Source organism: Astatotilapia calliptera, chromosome 7, assembly GCF_964374335.1.
Source record: "Astatotilapia calliptera chromosome 7, fAstCal68.1, whole genome shotgun sequence".
Lineage (NCBI taxonomy): Eukaryota > Metazoa > Chordata > Actinopteri > Cichliformes > Cichlidae > Astatotilapia > Astatotilapia calliptera.
Genome location: NC_137428.1, coordinates 46,500,676 through 46,517,357, shown reverse-complemented (window position 1 = coordinate 46,517,357; position 16,682 = coordinate 46,500,676). Strand labels below are relative to the sequence as shown.

Here is a 16,682-nt window from a genome sequence, read left to right as displayed (position 1 = left end):
CAGACAACCTGAAGTATGTGTTTAAGTGTTTCATGGATAGCAAAATATAAATCTGATATTAAAAATGCAAGGAACAATAATCAAACTGGTCCTAATAATGCAAGATTTTAATGTCATAAGATTTTAGTATAGCATAGAAAAAATGATGATACAGATGTTGAAATTTCACTTTCTGGATATAAAGGAGGATGACACACACACTAAATCACATTTATATTTTTGTTATGGTTGTGATCCACAAAATGTATCCACATATTCAGCTAGCAAAACACTCAAATAAGCAGGTTCACTGAATGACTGTTCAGTTCTCCTCTCTATGATGTTCAGCTGATGTCACTGGTAATCTATAAAGTGGTAATATTTGTTTTCGTTTACTTTTTTACTTGGTGGCATGCAAATCATAAAATTCAATGGCTTCCATTGAGGAAAAAAATGAAATGGAAAGGAAAACAAGGCAGCACTGCTCCACTTCCAGCATGCTTGTTATGTTGGTTACAGTTATGTGAATGACAGGTGCATCTTTTGCTACAGACCAGACAACAGTTTTCAGTTTAAGAGTTTGATCAAGCTTCAGTTCAAGAGCTGGAGCAGGAGTGTGCTTTTCCTTTTTTAAATGAACTTTTAGAGGACTGAGACTTTTAAACAATCAAATGTTTAATGCATGTTTTTACTGTAAGATCCCAAGGCATCTGAGAGAACAGTTGCTACTAAAGACCACAGCTGTGGAGCATGCCACCATCAGAGTGCACTGAAAATGTGTTTTTGGCCCCAATAAAGATTGTGTTTGGACACACAAACACAATCTTCAATCACCACTAGCCCTACTCGCCCAGTTTAGCTCCCTTTTTCCTTAAATGAAATGGGTTTCCATTTTGCACATCTTTATTGCACGTCCACTGAGCATAATAATATTAGCAGCCATGCAGGAAAAAATACAGGACAACCTTGACTTAAAGATCAGCCATAATTCAATCCCGAAAGATTTAAATATCTGTAGTCCTGTTGTGAATTTCTGCATCTCAAGTTATGTTTTTAAGGACAATAATTTCTTTATGATTCCAGAAACACATCTCCTACTTCCACCTCAGCGCTTAGTGGTCTCTCTGAAAGATCAGAAAAGATTCTAGAAGAATGGTAAATCATCATCTCCTCCTCACTGCTTGCTGCAACTGTGTGTTGTTAGTAAATGGCAGAACGGCACTTTCTATTTGTCTTTTCTTTCCTTGCCATCTGCAGGGGCTTTACTGACAGCCACACAGCACTTCTGCTGCTGAGGAGAGCTCGGAAGATGAAGTCAAAGAGACAACTGCAAAAGAAGCAAAGGGGTTAGTGTGTTTAAAGTGGGATAGGTGGAAATTTGAGATTTGGACCCTTTGTGTTTGCATGTGTGCTTTTTATGCAGTAGTTCAGGTTTAAAAAAACTATTTTTGTATGTTTTTAGAAAATTCCCCATAGAATTTGAATGCTGTGATTGGAGATTAAACACTGTTGTGGTTTCCTTCTTCAGTCACCTCATATGCAATGCTTCCTTCATTCATTAATCCTTCTACACCTCAGCTGATGTTTCTGTCTTTATATAGTTCACAAAATGGAGATAACTCCTGTTAAGACATAAATCTGTTGTCTAAAAAGGAGAAAGATCTCTCTTCATTCTCATTCTTCAGCCGTGCTTTAGTAGCAGTGAACCTTTCCGCCGCATGTATGTTAATGAGCCATAACAGACAGCAGAAGCCAGGGCTGTCACCTCTCATTGGACTTATTTACGAGCCTGCAAAGGAAATAACTATTGCCAAGAAAGCTCATGACAAGTCGTCTTGTGGCGACTTTCATTCCATTTCATTGTAGTGGTTTAGTGTAACTGCAGTGAAAGGTGACCTCACCTCTGCTCTGTTCCAAGAAACAGTAGTTCTGCCATGGGTATCATGTCATGGTCATGTAATGGGAGGTTGGTCTTTGATCAGACTTTCAAATGCATGATTGCATTAGTGGTGCTCTTGTCATCTTGCTCCATCGACACACAGGTCTTTGTCGGCTTTAACTCCTAATGGCATCTGCCTCAGCTGAACCACAGCGCTGTATTACATATGCACTAATATTTTCTGACTGTTTGATCCTGGTTTTCTGCTTCTGGTTTAAAGCCTGGTGTGTCCTGCTTTGACCTTCTCTTTCTTGCTGTGTTAGATCCCTCCGTCCGACTTGACTTGTTCAGAAATTGTAATTACCAGCTTGGTCCAGCGGAGGCACAAAACACAACAGCACGATACAACAGAAATTATGCAAAAGGTAAGAAAAGAGATCTATGCATATTTTCTAACCCAGTAGTATTTCAAATGCTTGGATTGTTTTTAAGAATTTTTAATTTAAATTTAAACTATTTAAGTCTGGTCTGGTCTTAGACTGGACTATTGCAAAGCAGAAGGGGTAGATGGCCTCACATTTGTCTCTAAAATACTGTGATATATAGAGACACTCATGATCAACTCAGTGATTGCAATTTTCAAAGGTCCTGCAACTACAAAACAAGCCCAAATCACCACCCGTCCACCGCCGTGCTTAACAGTTGGTGAGAGGTTTTTGTGCTGATATGTTGTGTTTGGTTTTTGCCTGTTGGGCCACTGCGCTTTATGACCCAACATCTCCGCTTTGGTCTCATCAGTCTAAAGGTGAAAGATGTCTTCTGGATGGCTCAAATGTCCACATTCTTTTAAAAGAGAAGAAGCTTTCTTTTGGCAACCCCTCAAAGCCATATTTTTCCAACCTTTTTCTAATTGTACTGTCATGACGGTCAGGGTGTACTTTTCACAGGACTGTATGGCACAACTTTTTTCCAAAGAGTTTTCAGTGTTATGGAAATACAGTGTCAAAAAAAGGCTATGGATTGATTATATGTGGGATAGTGTGATTGGTTGAGAAAAGTCAAAAGCCTCCCTCCACCTTCATCCATATTCTGCTGTGGCCTGGTGCCCTGCCCTGAGGTGCAGAGAGGATTTGGCATTGTGACACACACAGACAGACTTAAAAGGAAGGGAAGCGCTGGAGGGAGAGCATAAGGGAGAGTTGGGGGGGGGGGGGGGGAGTCTGTTTTTATCATGAGGGACTGTCTCCGTCTTTCTTTTGGACCCCACCACCACGTACCAGGGTCAAGGCCTCACATCCATGGAGTAATAGTCTCACGGTCATCCAGCAGTCAGAGGGATGCTGGAACAGCAGCATTTGCCAGCAGAAAGTGAAGCGATCAGTTATAAGACTAACATACTAAAGAATTAGCTGTGAAGACGAAGAGCAGATTTGCCTGTCCTTTTATGTTGCAGTCTTAAAAAATAGAACAACCATGATCTTTTTAGCGTAAAAATGTGGCGATTTATATGTGAATGAGTTCTCTTATTTTCATTAATTCTGAAGTTCTTCTGTCAGCAGACACTGTTTTGCCAGCATTACAAGGCATTTTCATCAGGACAGTGACGGACTAACAAATGTTCCCTTTTGGAGTAGGTGGCACAACATTCTTTTCCAATAATTATTTTCCATTGACAATTTATAAAATGCATGAAAAATGGAGCTTGACTATGACAGCATCATCCATCCATTTTCTTCCTCTTATCCAGCTCAGGGTCATGGGGGGAGCTGGAGCTATCTCAGCTGCGTGACAGCATCATTATGTTATCTATTGTTTATTTGAATTGCAGGTGTATTATGTCAACTTTCCAACATTGTGATTGCTGACACTGGAATTATGTGTGAGCATAATACTGCTGTGGATAAACTGTCAGCTAACTGGCAATCGAGGAATAGCTGTATCCCGATAACATATTAAATTACAACAATATTTCCAGCTCTGTTTTTTCCCATAGCTTCATCGCTCCTCCCCACCCTCTTATTGACAGTTTATCAAACGGGACTGATGCTTTTGAGCTAATACAACTGATAAAGTAATGGAAGGATCTCTGGTTAGGGCATTCTCTTTCTTTCCGGTTTATATTCTGTATCCTCAGTCAGTTTTCTGATCTGACAGAAATGTGTAACTCTATCCAGCTTCAGTCTAGGGGAAACGATTCCTACTGTCTTTTTACAGCATTGCTATAAGGCTGGCGAGTGAGGTGCTGTGTCAGTTATTAACTTGTGGTGCTGTGAAGCTGGGTCTCTGTAAAAGGGTCCAGGTTTGACTACATCCTCGCCCCCCTGGTCCTGACCTGTGTAAGACACCCCCTCCTCCGGATTCATCACCAGTGCCCGGGGCCTGGCCAGCCCAGCCCCAGACTGGCCCAGCCAGCGCTCCCCGACAGGGGCTAACGTTTCAGGCCTCGAGTCAAGCTCCTTCTGGAGGTGATTAGCCTCAAACCCATGACAGATTCTTTCCAAGATATCTGACGCTGCGTGTTTATTTTATCCGGGCTCTTTGTGTGGATGTGCTGGACATGAGTAACCCACTTGAAATGGGTATCAGTTTACATACCCAGACACGGAGACAGAGAGGGAGAGAATAGTGCAGAGCCACAACAAATTTTCTTCTAAAAGTTTAAAAGAGAATATAAATATACCTTTTCCTTATTATTTGCATCTTTTGCATGTGTCTGGGGTGCTGCAGATGTTGACAGTGTGGTGTGCCTCTAAGGAATTCTCCTAATTTCTACTCTTAATTACCACTCAACCCCTCCAGATGCACGCACAGATACACACACACACACACACACACACACACACACACACACACACACACACACACACACACACACACACACACACATACATACATATACACACAGAGTTCTAATCATCCTCTTCCATCCAAACTGAGATCCAACCCCACCAAACATCCGTCCTCGTGTCTCAGGGACACAATGATATATATTTTTGTTTCAGCCTGGTTCCCCTACCTCCTGAGCATTTAACTTGATTTCACACTTGATGTCATCAACAAAGTCAAACTGAAACACAATCATTTTGTTTATCATTGATCAGTCAAAATAGCTTAGGCTGTTCCCCACCATTCATATGCATCCAATTTCAGCCCCGTAATCTCTAAGCTTCTATTTATCTCGTGCAGTGGAGCCTTTCTCCTCATACTACATGACTGAGGCGCATTGGCACACTTCAGAAACGAGCTGAGCCAATGTGCATTGGGCCATCAGTCATTCACAGAGTCAGACATCTAACTAAAACCACCGAGTTGCTAAAATGTCACACATTTCACTTAGCAAATGCCTAAAAAAAAAGGATTATAAAATACTTTTCTATATTTCTTTTTCATTTTTTTCCTACATTTTCCAACATTAGCCATCTGCACAAAACAGAAACGTATGCACTTTAGCCGTCTTATTAATTTAAATTCATGTTACTTACAGAAGGTCCCTTACAAGTCTCCAGTAATCGAGAAACACATTAATCTGTCAAGTTAGAAGTCCTTTCAGGAGCAGTGCCTGAAAATGTGGGAACTAAACATTTACATTTTTAATTTCTAATGTGTTTGGATAATATGCAATTTGAACTGGTTCTCTTCAAGTATCGTCACAAACATTTTCCTGTCAGTGTTCCAGTGTTTTTACAAAGTTAACAAATGGATCTTAGAATGCTTTTAGATCAAAAGATGATTAGCGTGTATGAATTGCTCCATCCTACTGTGGTCTTTATTTTCATGTTTTAGCAGACCAAAACCAGCCAATATGTTTGCAAGAGACAACTTCATTTTACAGACCTTATTGTGATTCAGATTAACTTCAGTGACATGTTTGTAGAATCATTTAGAGTCAAGTCGCCTAATGCATGAAACCAAGTTTTAGGGGTTAGAAAAGCTTTACATCTCTGGTGGATAGATGTTCTAATCCACAGATGTGCACTGTTATTCCATCTCACACTTTTACATTTAGATTTGTTTTGTGACACAGCATGTGTAGAAAAGATGAAGATTCAGGTTTTCGACCTAAAACGGCTTTAAACATGCATTTTTTTTTCTCATTGCCAAAAGGAGAGGGACTCTTCTGGCTGATCCAGAATTTATAAAAAATCGATAAAAGATTTCTAAAAAATCTACTACTTACTTGATTCATGACCTCAGTGAAGGGTTTCTTAATGAGTATATGGTCTCAAATGCTAGTTTGAGTCTGACTGAGTACAACTTGATGTCCATTTTTATAAAAGGAATATAATGCAACATATTCTTCAGTGTGGGCCTCCCGCTTGATTGATAAATCACTACAGTGTCTTTAGTTGGCTTCAAAAAACCAAGATTGCCAAGTCATCCACAAACTATGGGCATCTTTTATCTATGGTTTATGCCTGAAGGACAAATCAAGAATCCTCTGACTTTAAAATATGTCTGTTATAAAGTGACTTGGTTGTTAAACTTGCTATATTTGTGCACGTGCACAGTTTTACTCTTGACACAACTGTCCTTTAAGGTCACTATCATTTGTTTAGGAGTTTTTTGTTTTTTTTTCTACTTGTTATTGGTACTGGTACTGACTCTTTGCAGGACTCAGTGCTTTTTGTTCCTTTAGTGAGGTTCGAGGAGAGGAGACTACTTAGTGACAACATCATCTCTCCTTCATCTCTGCTTTGCTGCAGGCCAAAACCTGAATGCTACTCCTCCTCCCCGGCGCTCTGATATTGACGAGATCCCCTAATGTGGTTAAAAGCCCCCCTTAACAGGCATGACTTTTACAGGCCCCCCTCATGATGTCCTGGAGGAGTACTCAAGGGGGATTGAGGAGGTTGAAGGAGGTCAGGAGGAAGCTCTCGTAGGGGGTTCTGAGGGGGAAATGGAGAGAAGAAATCTCTCCATGCTGCTCAAGTACATCAAACTAAATGATTTTTTTTCGTGGTTCTTATCTTGCATCAGTGTGTACAGATTTCTGTGCATGTGTTTACCTACCCTTTGTAATCACTGTATTTACTCTACGCGAGCAGGCTGGTGTTTGAAAACTGATATCTGGACTTCTCATGCACCATCTCTCCCTCTTTCTCTCTCAACTTCGGGAAGTGCAAGTAGCCATATCCTGCCCTTTGCTGCCCCAGGGGAGGCATCTATCACTTGACGTTTTTAGTGTGGCTTCTCAATTAACCCATGAAAACTGTAAAGCTCTTTTCTTCTTTTTACAGCTCAGCAAAAGCAAGTGAATGGCTTAAATAAATGCGTCATTAGTTCCAGCACTGGCCTGTCAAAATAAATTATCAGTTTACACCCATCTAAGGCAGCATTACTGTCAGTACAACCTAAATGTTTATTTTGAATTACGACCTTATTATGGGATTTCAGCATAACCCGTAAATCACCGGCCTCTTGGATTTTTCACTTTCACAAACTTTTGAAACATTGCTTGGATTCAATTTTACAAAAAAAAAAAAACAAGTCACTGCCATTGTTGGAACAAAATGAGGCCTTTCCTGTTGCAACTTTCAGCAGTGCTACATGAATTATTACACCACCTTCTGCCCTAACATGACTTTGACCACTAATCTGTCCCGTTGAGGGAAAGCTGGCACGCTGTAATGGCAGTAAAACATGTCAAACTTTGCCACAGAACAGGCCCTGCAGTTGTTTATTTGTTCAGCTTGAACATTTGTAAGCATCTGTTAACACAAGCCTTGTCCTTTCATTTAGACTCATGCTATCTTCTCCACAGCACACGGTGATGAGGCAGTTATTTCTTTATTGCCACTGTTGTCAAAAATGTTACCTAACCAACAAACTGAAAAAAGAACAGCCTGTGACCCTTTATTTCATTTCTTCTGTTGAGTGCAGCTGGTGGGGCTAAGACGGGCCATCAGCAGGCAGAGAGGACAGAGCAAGTTAAACAAGATCAAACTCAGCAGTGGCTCCATACCCAGGCCACTCATGGGCATTCAGACAGGTGAGCTATTTAATGTAGATCATAAGGTGATGAAGGTGGTGTTTATGCATCTATCTGTATCGATTCACCTTAAGACCTGCGCTGTATCATTCTAAAATAAAATATTCCAGTGCACTGAGAATGACATATTAACTTAATTGATTAACTTATTAAATAATTTCCCCCAGGGATCAATAAAGTATTCTGATTCTGCTGAATCAGGGAGATGACAGAAATAAGTCAGTGTGTAGGCCTGTGCTATCCCTGCCCTATTTAAAAAAAACAGACATAATCCATATAATTTGTTTCTTTTTTTAAAATTTAATATGAGTTTTTTGCTTGGAAATGGAGCCTGCAATAGAGAGTTAATCACTGAATTGGTGTGAAGCATGCAGAACACTAATCATCTAAGCATTTTGTGTTTTGTCCTCAGTGATCATTTCTTACCGGACATAAACTCATCCATTCTGAACGGAGGCAGAGTGCAGCTCGTAGTGAGTATCGGTCCCCCCAGCCATGCTGTTTCCCCCCCTTGATTTGAATCTTTTTTGTGGCGCAGTTGCATGCATGTAAAGCTATGTAGTATTTACATTTACCAGTCAGAGTCACATCCCACACCATAGGTCCTCTTCCTTGGAGTCTGTCTCATCAACTTTGATTTAAAGGAGGAAGGGGCGGGGGGAGTCTGAGGTTTAGCTCTGTAGTGACACTTTCAATTGGATCAAGTGGGCGCGATTTCTTAATTTCACTTGTTGAAATCCCAGTGTCACATTGGAGCAGTTTGTTTAGACCTGAGAACGATGCTGATGGTTGTGAAGTCTTTGAAGTCACAAACCACAGGTCTCCTCGTGCCATTATGGAGCAGTGTGACTTATGTTTACTGGCAAGAGGGGCCGCCCCTTTCCTCCAGTTTCTTAGATATATCCTCTGACTGCAGAGCTGCTGGGTTGTTGATTTTCAGAATGTTCGACTACTTGCGTGAGATGTTAAATTTTGGGCCTCACTTGTGTGTGTGTGTGTGTGTGTGTGTGTGTGTGTGTGTGTCTGTTTCTGTGTGTGGTGCATGCAGGCTAACCCAGCATATGCAGATTGTCTAAATCACACCAGTGGACTGTGGACGAACAGCAATTTGGTTGGCCAGGGTTGCAAAGTGAACAGTTATACCCGTAGAACCTCCTCCAGTCATGCAAGTGAGTCTTGTAAACTTGTAAACTGCTTTTCTCCACAACATCACAGTGATACTGGGAATAATGAACTGGTCTTTCAGCAGAGTGTAAAAAATATCTGTATGTATGTGAAGTAAAAAACCCAACTCTCCTTACAGAAGTGTTTCCCTTAGTTTTTTTTTTTTTAACACATATAATTTTTAACACATATAATTTATAGCAAATTTAGAGATGTATATATATTTAAAACTCATTATGTATGCAAAATGTATTTTTATGCAAATGTATTAATTATTACAATTCTAGAAAGTTGCCCTTAACTTGAAACCAAGTTCTGACTTAAAAATAACAATTAAGAAAAGGACCAATAAACATATGAGCTCACTGTCACATATATCTCTATATTCTCCTGTTAGCAGTCACAGAGAGAAAAGCACAGGCTCAAATTCAAACTCTTCAAAATCTTTTGGCAGGGGTGCACATAACTGTGTGTTTATTACATGTGATCTCTTTAGGTTTGCATAGTTGCACCTATGACTACTGGGCCACACAGATCTGAGTGCGCAGAGCCAGGGATAAAGACCGCTGCTTATTCAGCCTAGACCGAGTCCGCTGGTCGTCTGCTGCGGGAGGGGAGGGGAGCCACAAGGTCGGGCTGGGGACAGAGTGTCGTGAAATTTTCCTCTGACAGGAAACAGGCAGCGAGGGAGAGAAAAAAATCAGTCCTTTCAGTGAAGAATGACTGGCCCTTCTGTCAGGAGTAGTGGGGCTCAGGAGTTTGAGTGACAAAGATGCTACTGACAGGCTGACAAGCAGATGACCACATTAAACAAGCCCAGGAATCTGAGTGAAGGAGAGCCCTGTCCATGTTAACGAAGCCAAATTGGATTCCGATGATGATTTCAAAATGATATCCACGAGGTGCAGCAGCAGGAACGAGCATTTCCCTGTTAGGCAGGCAGACTCTACGGGGAGTGTGGCCGGGAGAAAGAAAGCCTCTTTGTCCGCACTGATCAAAACATCCATTATCAAAATTGTGAAGGACAAATTGAAATATGGATGTATGTGTAAGGAAAGAATATTTCTTGAAAAGCCAATTAGATATTTTATAAACTTGGAAAGGGTATCTAATGGTCCCAGTGGTCATCAAAAAGTCATGGCTTGGAAATTCCTTAGGGAGTAAAATCAGGGAACGCAGCTTCTTTGATGTAAATCTTCATACTGAGCCTACGTGATCCTGCAAAAAAGTGTGACTAACAATCGCCTTCGCCTGTAAAGGGGCATACATCATCAAGGTGGGGGTTTAAAGTTAGAGGGTTCACTTAGTTTGGTATAGCAGTAAAGACTACATAAATAGTCTATAACCTGTTGCAATGCGATACTCACCTCTTGCCGGGACAGTACCATAAAATGCATTTCTCGGCTCACACAATATTTTCATTACGTGTGCAGAGGAAACTACTTAAGTTAAGCTCCTCTTGCAACCCTAATAGGAGTAAGATGACTGAAAACAATTTGTTTGGTCACAGTGGTTTGTTAAAATGAGCAGTTTAAACAAAAATAAAACTCTGTACTGTTAATAACAGAATGCACAACTAGCAGTGCTATTAGGAAAACATGCAGCAAAAGTTCAGTGTTTATTACACTGAACTTTTAGTGCAGTAATGCTTCTGATTTCAAACGCATTACTGCACAAAGTTCCTTAATATACTGAGCCACCAAAGCTGACCTGGAAATAAACACCAAAACACTGTGTATTAAGAGAGACCACGAGGAAAGGAAAATCGCAGTGTTAGCCCAACAGACTTGAACAAAATCAAAACTTAGAGATGTGTGATTATGTGTGACTTGTGAGCGGATGGTTATTCTATACAGTTTGCCAGCTGTGCGGATATTTGGGGCTAGCATAGAACGTGCGATGCATCCCAGCCCTCCCACCTAAAGAGCGCTTCATGCTGTTGGACTCCCTGTGTGAGGCAGCCGTGCTGACTGTGGGTTTGCGCTCTACACGTGGAATGCATCATACCCTGTAGAAGCGCTGCCTTTGTTCTGTATGTTTGAAAAGCTTTGTACTGATCCCCAGGTGAAAGTGGAACGGCCTGTGATACAGCACACACACTGCTCCCGAGAGGCACCGAACAACCCGCCTGCTCACACTTAAGTCTTTAGTGTGAGATTTAATGCAGCACCATCTCGAGTATTTTGAGTCACACAAAATTGACGCTCAATTTTCAAAACATGTATATTAAGTACATATTACAAATCCTCATATTTTAACCTACTTAACACTGCATCATTAGTTAAAGCTTTTATATTTACTTTTATGCCATGCATTTTTAAGTACTTAACAATTTCTATAATGTGACCCTGGCAAACTAACATGACGTTGTGTGTTGCAAAGATAGCCTTCCCTCTAGAAAACTATGTTATGAAATTAATAATAACCCATGTTAATAAATTCTATAAAATATGTGAGCAGACACAGAAGTACAAAATGAGTTCTCGGTGTCAACTGTTGTTTAAAAACACATATAGTATGAGTCAGCAAAGTAAATTCACTCTGCTTGTTTTGAATGTTAAATACTGATGCCGTCTTCTTCCATTTTGTCTCCAGGAAAAGAAATCCCATCTCCCGCGCGAGTCACGTCTGCCCCGTCAAAAAAGGAGCGTATCTCCTTCCGTGACAACCCGGTTCAGCTGAGCGGTGGCTGGGGAGGAGGCAAGAAAAGGGACAGAGTGCGCAAGTAAAAACACAAAGCCTCCTTCCAGAGGTCACCACTTTTCCTGCCCTTGCTCTGCAGCCTCTAATAGATGCAGTTGCAGCTTTCTTATATGTACTTCGATGCATTTCGCGTCAAAAGATTATTAAAATATGCGTTGGAAGAGCTCACGTGGATACTTTAGAAAATTTTTAGCTATTAAAATTCGATGTGATTTTCCTTTGCCGGTCAGCTTGATTTTTAATGCTGTTTTATTGCCTGCACTAAGATGGAAAAGCAGATGAAAACTCAAGACTCCCTTTTCTGTAAATTAATTAAGGCCAACAGGACTCAGACCAGCCCAAATATCTGCAGGCGGTTCTATTATGTTCATTCAAGTATCAAATGCTGTGTTCTCAAGTATCATTGCCCAAACCTCACTGCATCCAACTAGCACCAAAACACATGGAACAAAGTCACAAATGTTGAGTGGATGACATGCTTCATATGCAAATGATGGCAGGAAATAAGAACCAGGACTTTTAATGCCTGTTTCTTAGGATGCTGTCATTTTGCCTCCATGCAGATTTTAAATACAGATTGTAGCTATGAGATCAGTCTTACCCTTTTCCAATTTTCTGTTGCTTTCTCAGAGCAGACTTTATGAAAGTGCAGAATTTTAGTTTGACTGCCCTGTATTTGCGTTTAACACTTGCTAACCAAAAGTGCACGTGAAATGACTGCATTTATGTTCTCAGCATAAACGTTGGTGTTAGATTTGCAACACTGTTTTCTTTATCTTCTGCTGTGGATCGTAATGGCCTTTTCTGTGTATTTGAATTTGGAGAGCCAAGGCGTCCGTCCACAAACACAAGCCCTACTGAAGGCAGTGAACATCAGGCTTGAAGGTTCCTTGCTGAAAATGATAAGTTAATGAATGTCAAAACAAATAGTCAGAGTTGCAGAGTGGCTCCCTGGAAGGAAATGCATGTCGGCCTGTTTATTTTCCTTCTGTCTTTCACTTAAGCATGGCTTGAGGCTGTGTTTTGACTGTACACGATCTGATGGGGATTTTTGTCTTGGAGAGTGGCGCATGCCAGAGATGTGGTGGTCCTGCCCACTTGGGGGCTGTTGTGAAACTGGAGAGCACTGTTCTCCTGCAGCGGGGAGACTGATTCTTCTAGTTGCTTTTTTGTAGACTGTGATCATACCAGTACTGCATAAGTCAAATCTGATGCTTTGCTTTACAGACAGGTGTAATGGCCTATCTGTGCCTATGTCTTGTCACTAGTATTACTTGACACAAGTTCAGATTTGCCATTAGAGCTGTTTTCTGCAGCTTCCTATTCTGAAGGGATGTTGTTAAGCTGTAATCTACCACTTTTCATTTCATTTGTTTACGTTTGGATTATGGGTAAATTATATGTAACCTAAGAGATCCAAAACCCATTGCCTTGTAAAATGAGAGCTCCACTGCACATTTAGATAAGACCAAGAATGTCCCTCTCAGCCTCGTCTGCCATGTCAATGGGACTCTGCATCCAGATCTCTCCAAGTGCTCTCTTTAAATGCATTGAAGTCCATAAAACCACATTTCCATGTTTTCACTACAATTTGCAAATTTTGCACATTTTTGCTGAACATTTTTGAAGTACGCTGTGGAGTTATAACCAATTCCTGGCAGCTTTTAGGTTCCTATGCATTTCTGAATATTTGAAAATGAATTAACAGACACGTGAAATGTTAACTTTGGCCAGTGGTTTCAATTTAAAGAAAGCAGTGGCTATCTGGAAAGATTTCTCAAGAACACTGGTGTACTTGCAGAATAATTCACTGTGATGTTAAAATAGTTAAAACATGAGAAACACACAGGCCTTTAAATGTGTAGGAGGTTTTTGGTGGTCCAACTAATGCAAATAAAGAAAGCTGTGGTGAGGTAATGCAGGATAAGGGTGTGGCGTGACCTTGACATCAAATTTGTGTGTTGCAAGAAAATAATATATATTCTGAAGTGATTACATTTTTTTTAGTCAATATTAAATCTTAAAGAGTTTGAATTGTATGTACATTCTTTAAAAGGGACCTTAATTTTGCAGAGATATATTGCGCTACTTAAAAATGCTTTAGAATGTAAAACCCTTATTGATAAAAATGACAGAGGAGTTGGATTCTATTTATTTCTACTTTATTAGTAACTCTGTCAGAGTAAGAACATATTGTGCAAGCTGCCCTCTAAAAAAGAAAATGGAAATGTTTTCATTATCAAATGTATCATTAAATGAACGTTTAGACACACTTTTTATGTCTGTTTTTTTATGATGACTCGAAATATAAGATGTGTTTTATGAAGAAGTAAATAAGAAACACAATTTTTGTATTGTAATAATAATTGATGTGATATGATTTTGTTTGTTAAATTTGGTCTGATAATGCCTAAACTGCCTTTTCCTTTGCTGCTGGTTTCAGCAGTTTACTACAATAATAATGGTTTATGTGGTGTTTTGTGCTTTTATAAGTACTTGATGTCTTTTAGCATCTCCCATGACACAGAGGTCATAGAGACTGTTTTGCTGTTCACTGATTATTTTTTTTGTTAAGCCTAAACCTTTTAGATATGTTTCAAGTATTAGGAAAAATATATTAATTTATTAATGTATTAATTGATTAATAATATGCGAAATTTATAGTCTACAAAAAAAAACCTTCACAATGACAAGACGAAGAAGAACGAATTTCCCATTTATAATTTCCCTGATATATAAAAAAGCATACACTATTATAAACAATGTATTTAACATTTCCTTTACCCTTGTACTGTACCATAGCATTCGATTACTTAACTGGACGGTTTGCAGTGGTTTCAGTCGTATAGGGGGTCTGTGCAACATGTTAACATGAACTCAGAAGACTTAGTGAAATCACTGAGACTTGAAGCTTGTTAGTGCTCAGGAATGCCTGACTATGGAAAAGCAAATGGCAAACAAAATGAAAACAAACTTTCGTGACGCTGATGCACTGCTTTCACTTTCTGAAATTCAGCCAAATGTTCTGCAGACTCGAGTGGCATCAATAAGCTCACAGTTTGTGCTTTTGGGGAAAATAAACTTTGGTCTTTTTCTGTGTGTGTTTCATGCAGCCAAAGTTTGAAGACATTTCGTTAAATTGAATTATACCCAAGGGTAGCTTTGGGCATCATGATGTCATGTTTATGCCTTCTGAAGTGGCAGATTTTGGCCTGTTCAGTTTCAGCTTTTTTGTGTGTTTGATCATGTTCAGTCACATTAAGGCTCAAAAGGTTGAGAATTAGTTCAATTCAATCATATATTTTAGAATTGTCTTTTTTTAAAGTCAAGTTGTAGGTCTTTCAAGGTTGCTCACATGACATTGGCAGCAGTACTTATAGAATTAGCCTGACTGATCAACTCATGACCAGCTTCTCCACTTTTGCAGAACCATGCAGGAGCTATTGTGGCTGGAATTTCCAGCAGAAAGCCCACCAAACCACAGTGAACTTTTAACATTTTCTCCACAGCATGAGCCAGTGTGCAAGGTCATCGTAGGAAGGCTAAGACACCCCCTGCTACTTAGGAGCACACCTATTTATTTTTATTTTTTCTCCTGTGGCACCATGCAGCCCCAGGTAACTGCCACTGACCCTCGAGCGAACCAAAGCTATGCATGGTGTGCATCGCAGGTGGTGTAGCTCAGGGTGGAGATGTGGAGGTGGAAGATGGGCTTTGGTTAGCGGTAATATAATTCTTACAATAAGAAAATACAGAAGAACAACTCTTCCTGTTCTTTTTTTTTTTGGTGAAAAACTCGCAGCTGGGTCCTGTGTGTGTGTGTGTGTGTGTGTGTGTGTGTGTGTGTGTGTGTGTGTGTGTGTGTGTGTGTGTGTGTGTGTGTGAGGGCTTAATGAAACTAAACTTTCCCGGATGTTTCAATTAAGAAAAACAGGAATGATCAATATTCCAGTAATGGAACTTTTTAAGTTTATTGCTAAAGTTCATAAAATCCTCTTTTCACCCAGCAGACAACAGTGGCATCCTACTCTAATTAGAGAGCATAGTTTTAGGCTTTTAGTCCAACTGAAAAGAATTTCTCGTCTTATGCTTTTAAAAAGTTTTCAGTTAGTTTTGCAAGCATCAAGCAGCAGCTTCATGCAGGTTTGCAGCCGTAATATTAGATTCTTATTACAAAGCAATGAAGTGCACAAGATCCTCCGCGCAGCTCGAAATGTAATTTAAAGTTTAGCTATAAAAATAAAACTTACTCTAAAGCCACCAGATATGACATTTACATTATTATCGTGTTAGAATAATAATAATAATAAAACCACTTCTTAAAATCCATATTTTGATCACGTAAAAGAGAAAGTCTGGAATGTGCCACGGTGTTAATAAAGATCTGTTTTTGGGTGCAAATAAATGAAAAAAAGAAGAGAAATCTTGCATTGGGTTTTCAGAAGGATTTGAAATAAGCAGATTAAAAAATAATAATAATAATAATAATAACAATTTACCCGACAAGGACGAACGCATTTTCCACCTTCCTGTTTTAATAATTAAATATGATTGATTATTTTACTTCGTCACATGACAGATTCGCAAATGTCAAATCTGCTTTATATCGTTTTTACTAGTTTGAAGTTTCAGAAATGATCTTTTCTTTAAAATGGTAATAAATCAATCCTCCGAACTTAAATGACTTACTTCAAAATATAACAAACTTATTTATATGTTCACGCCAATGAAATCTCCTCATTTTGAGAACATCTGACTGTTGACTTCCTTCTGCTGCCTACAGGTTAAAATATCCCTCCAAATAAATAAATCACGAGCAGAGTTCTTACAACATTTCCAAAGACACGAATTAAATCCCATTTTCAGCTGAAAGGTTTAGCTGTAGAAAAATTATTGCCTCATTTTGGACGTCTAAACATGCTGTAAATTAAAGTCACTTTTGATTGTTTCCTCGAATTCGTTGTGGGT

General features: G+C 39.6%; 1 protein-coding gene across 3 annotated transcripts in view; it reads left to right on the top strand.

The window, feature by feature from the left end:
• The window catches only part of lrriq1 (leucine-rich repeats and IQ motif containing 1), a 34,685-nt gene extending 22,754 nt beyond the window's left edge, over window positions 1–11,931 (top strand). For all 3 annotated transcript variants that reach the window (XM_080304569.1, XM_026175025.2, XM_080304570.1), the window contains 7 exons: window positions 1,063–1,134; window positions 1,237–1,325; window positions 2,182–2,283; window positions 7,739–7,847; window positions 8,260–8,320; window positions 8,896–9,016; window positions 11,607–11,931. In XM_080304569.1, coding sequence (XP_080160695.1) covers window positions 1,063–1,134; window positions 1,237–1,325; window positions 2,182–2,283; window positions 7,739–7,847; window positions 8,260–8,320; window positions 8,896–9,016; window positions 11,607–11,740 — 688 coding nt within the window. In that variant the 3' untranslated portion in view covers window positions 11,741–11,931. The remainder of the gene's footprint in view (window positions 1–1,062; window positions 1,135–1,236; window positions 1,326–2,181; window positions 2,284–7,738; window positions 7,848–8,259; window positions 8,321–8,895; window positions 9,017–11,606) is intronic.
• Window positions 11,932–16,682: the final 4,751 nt, after the last annotated feature.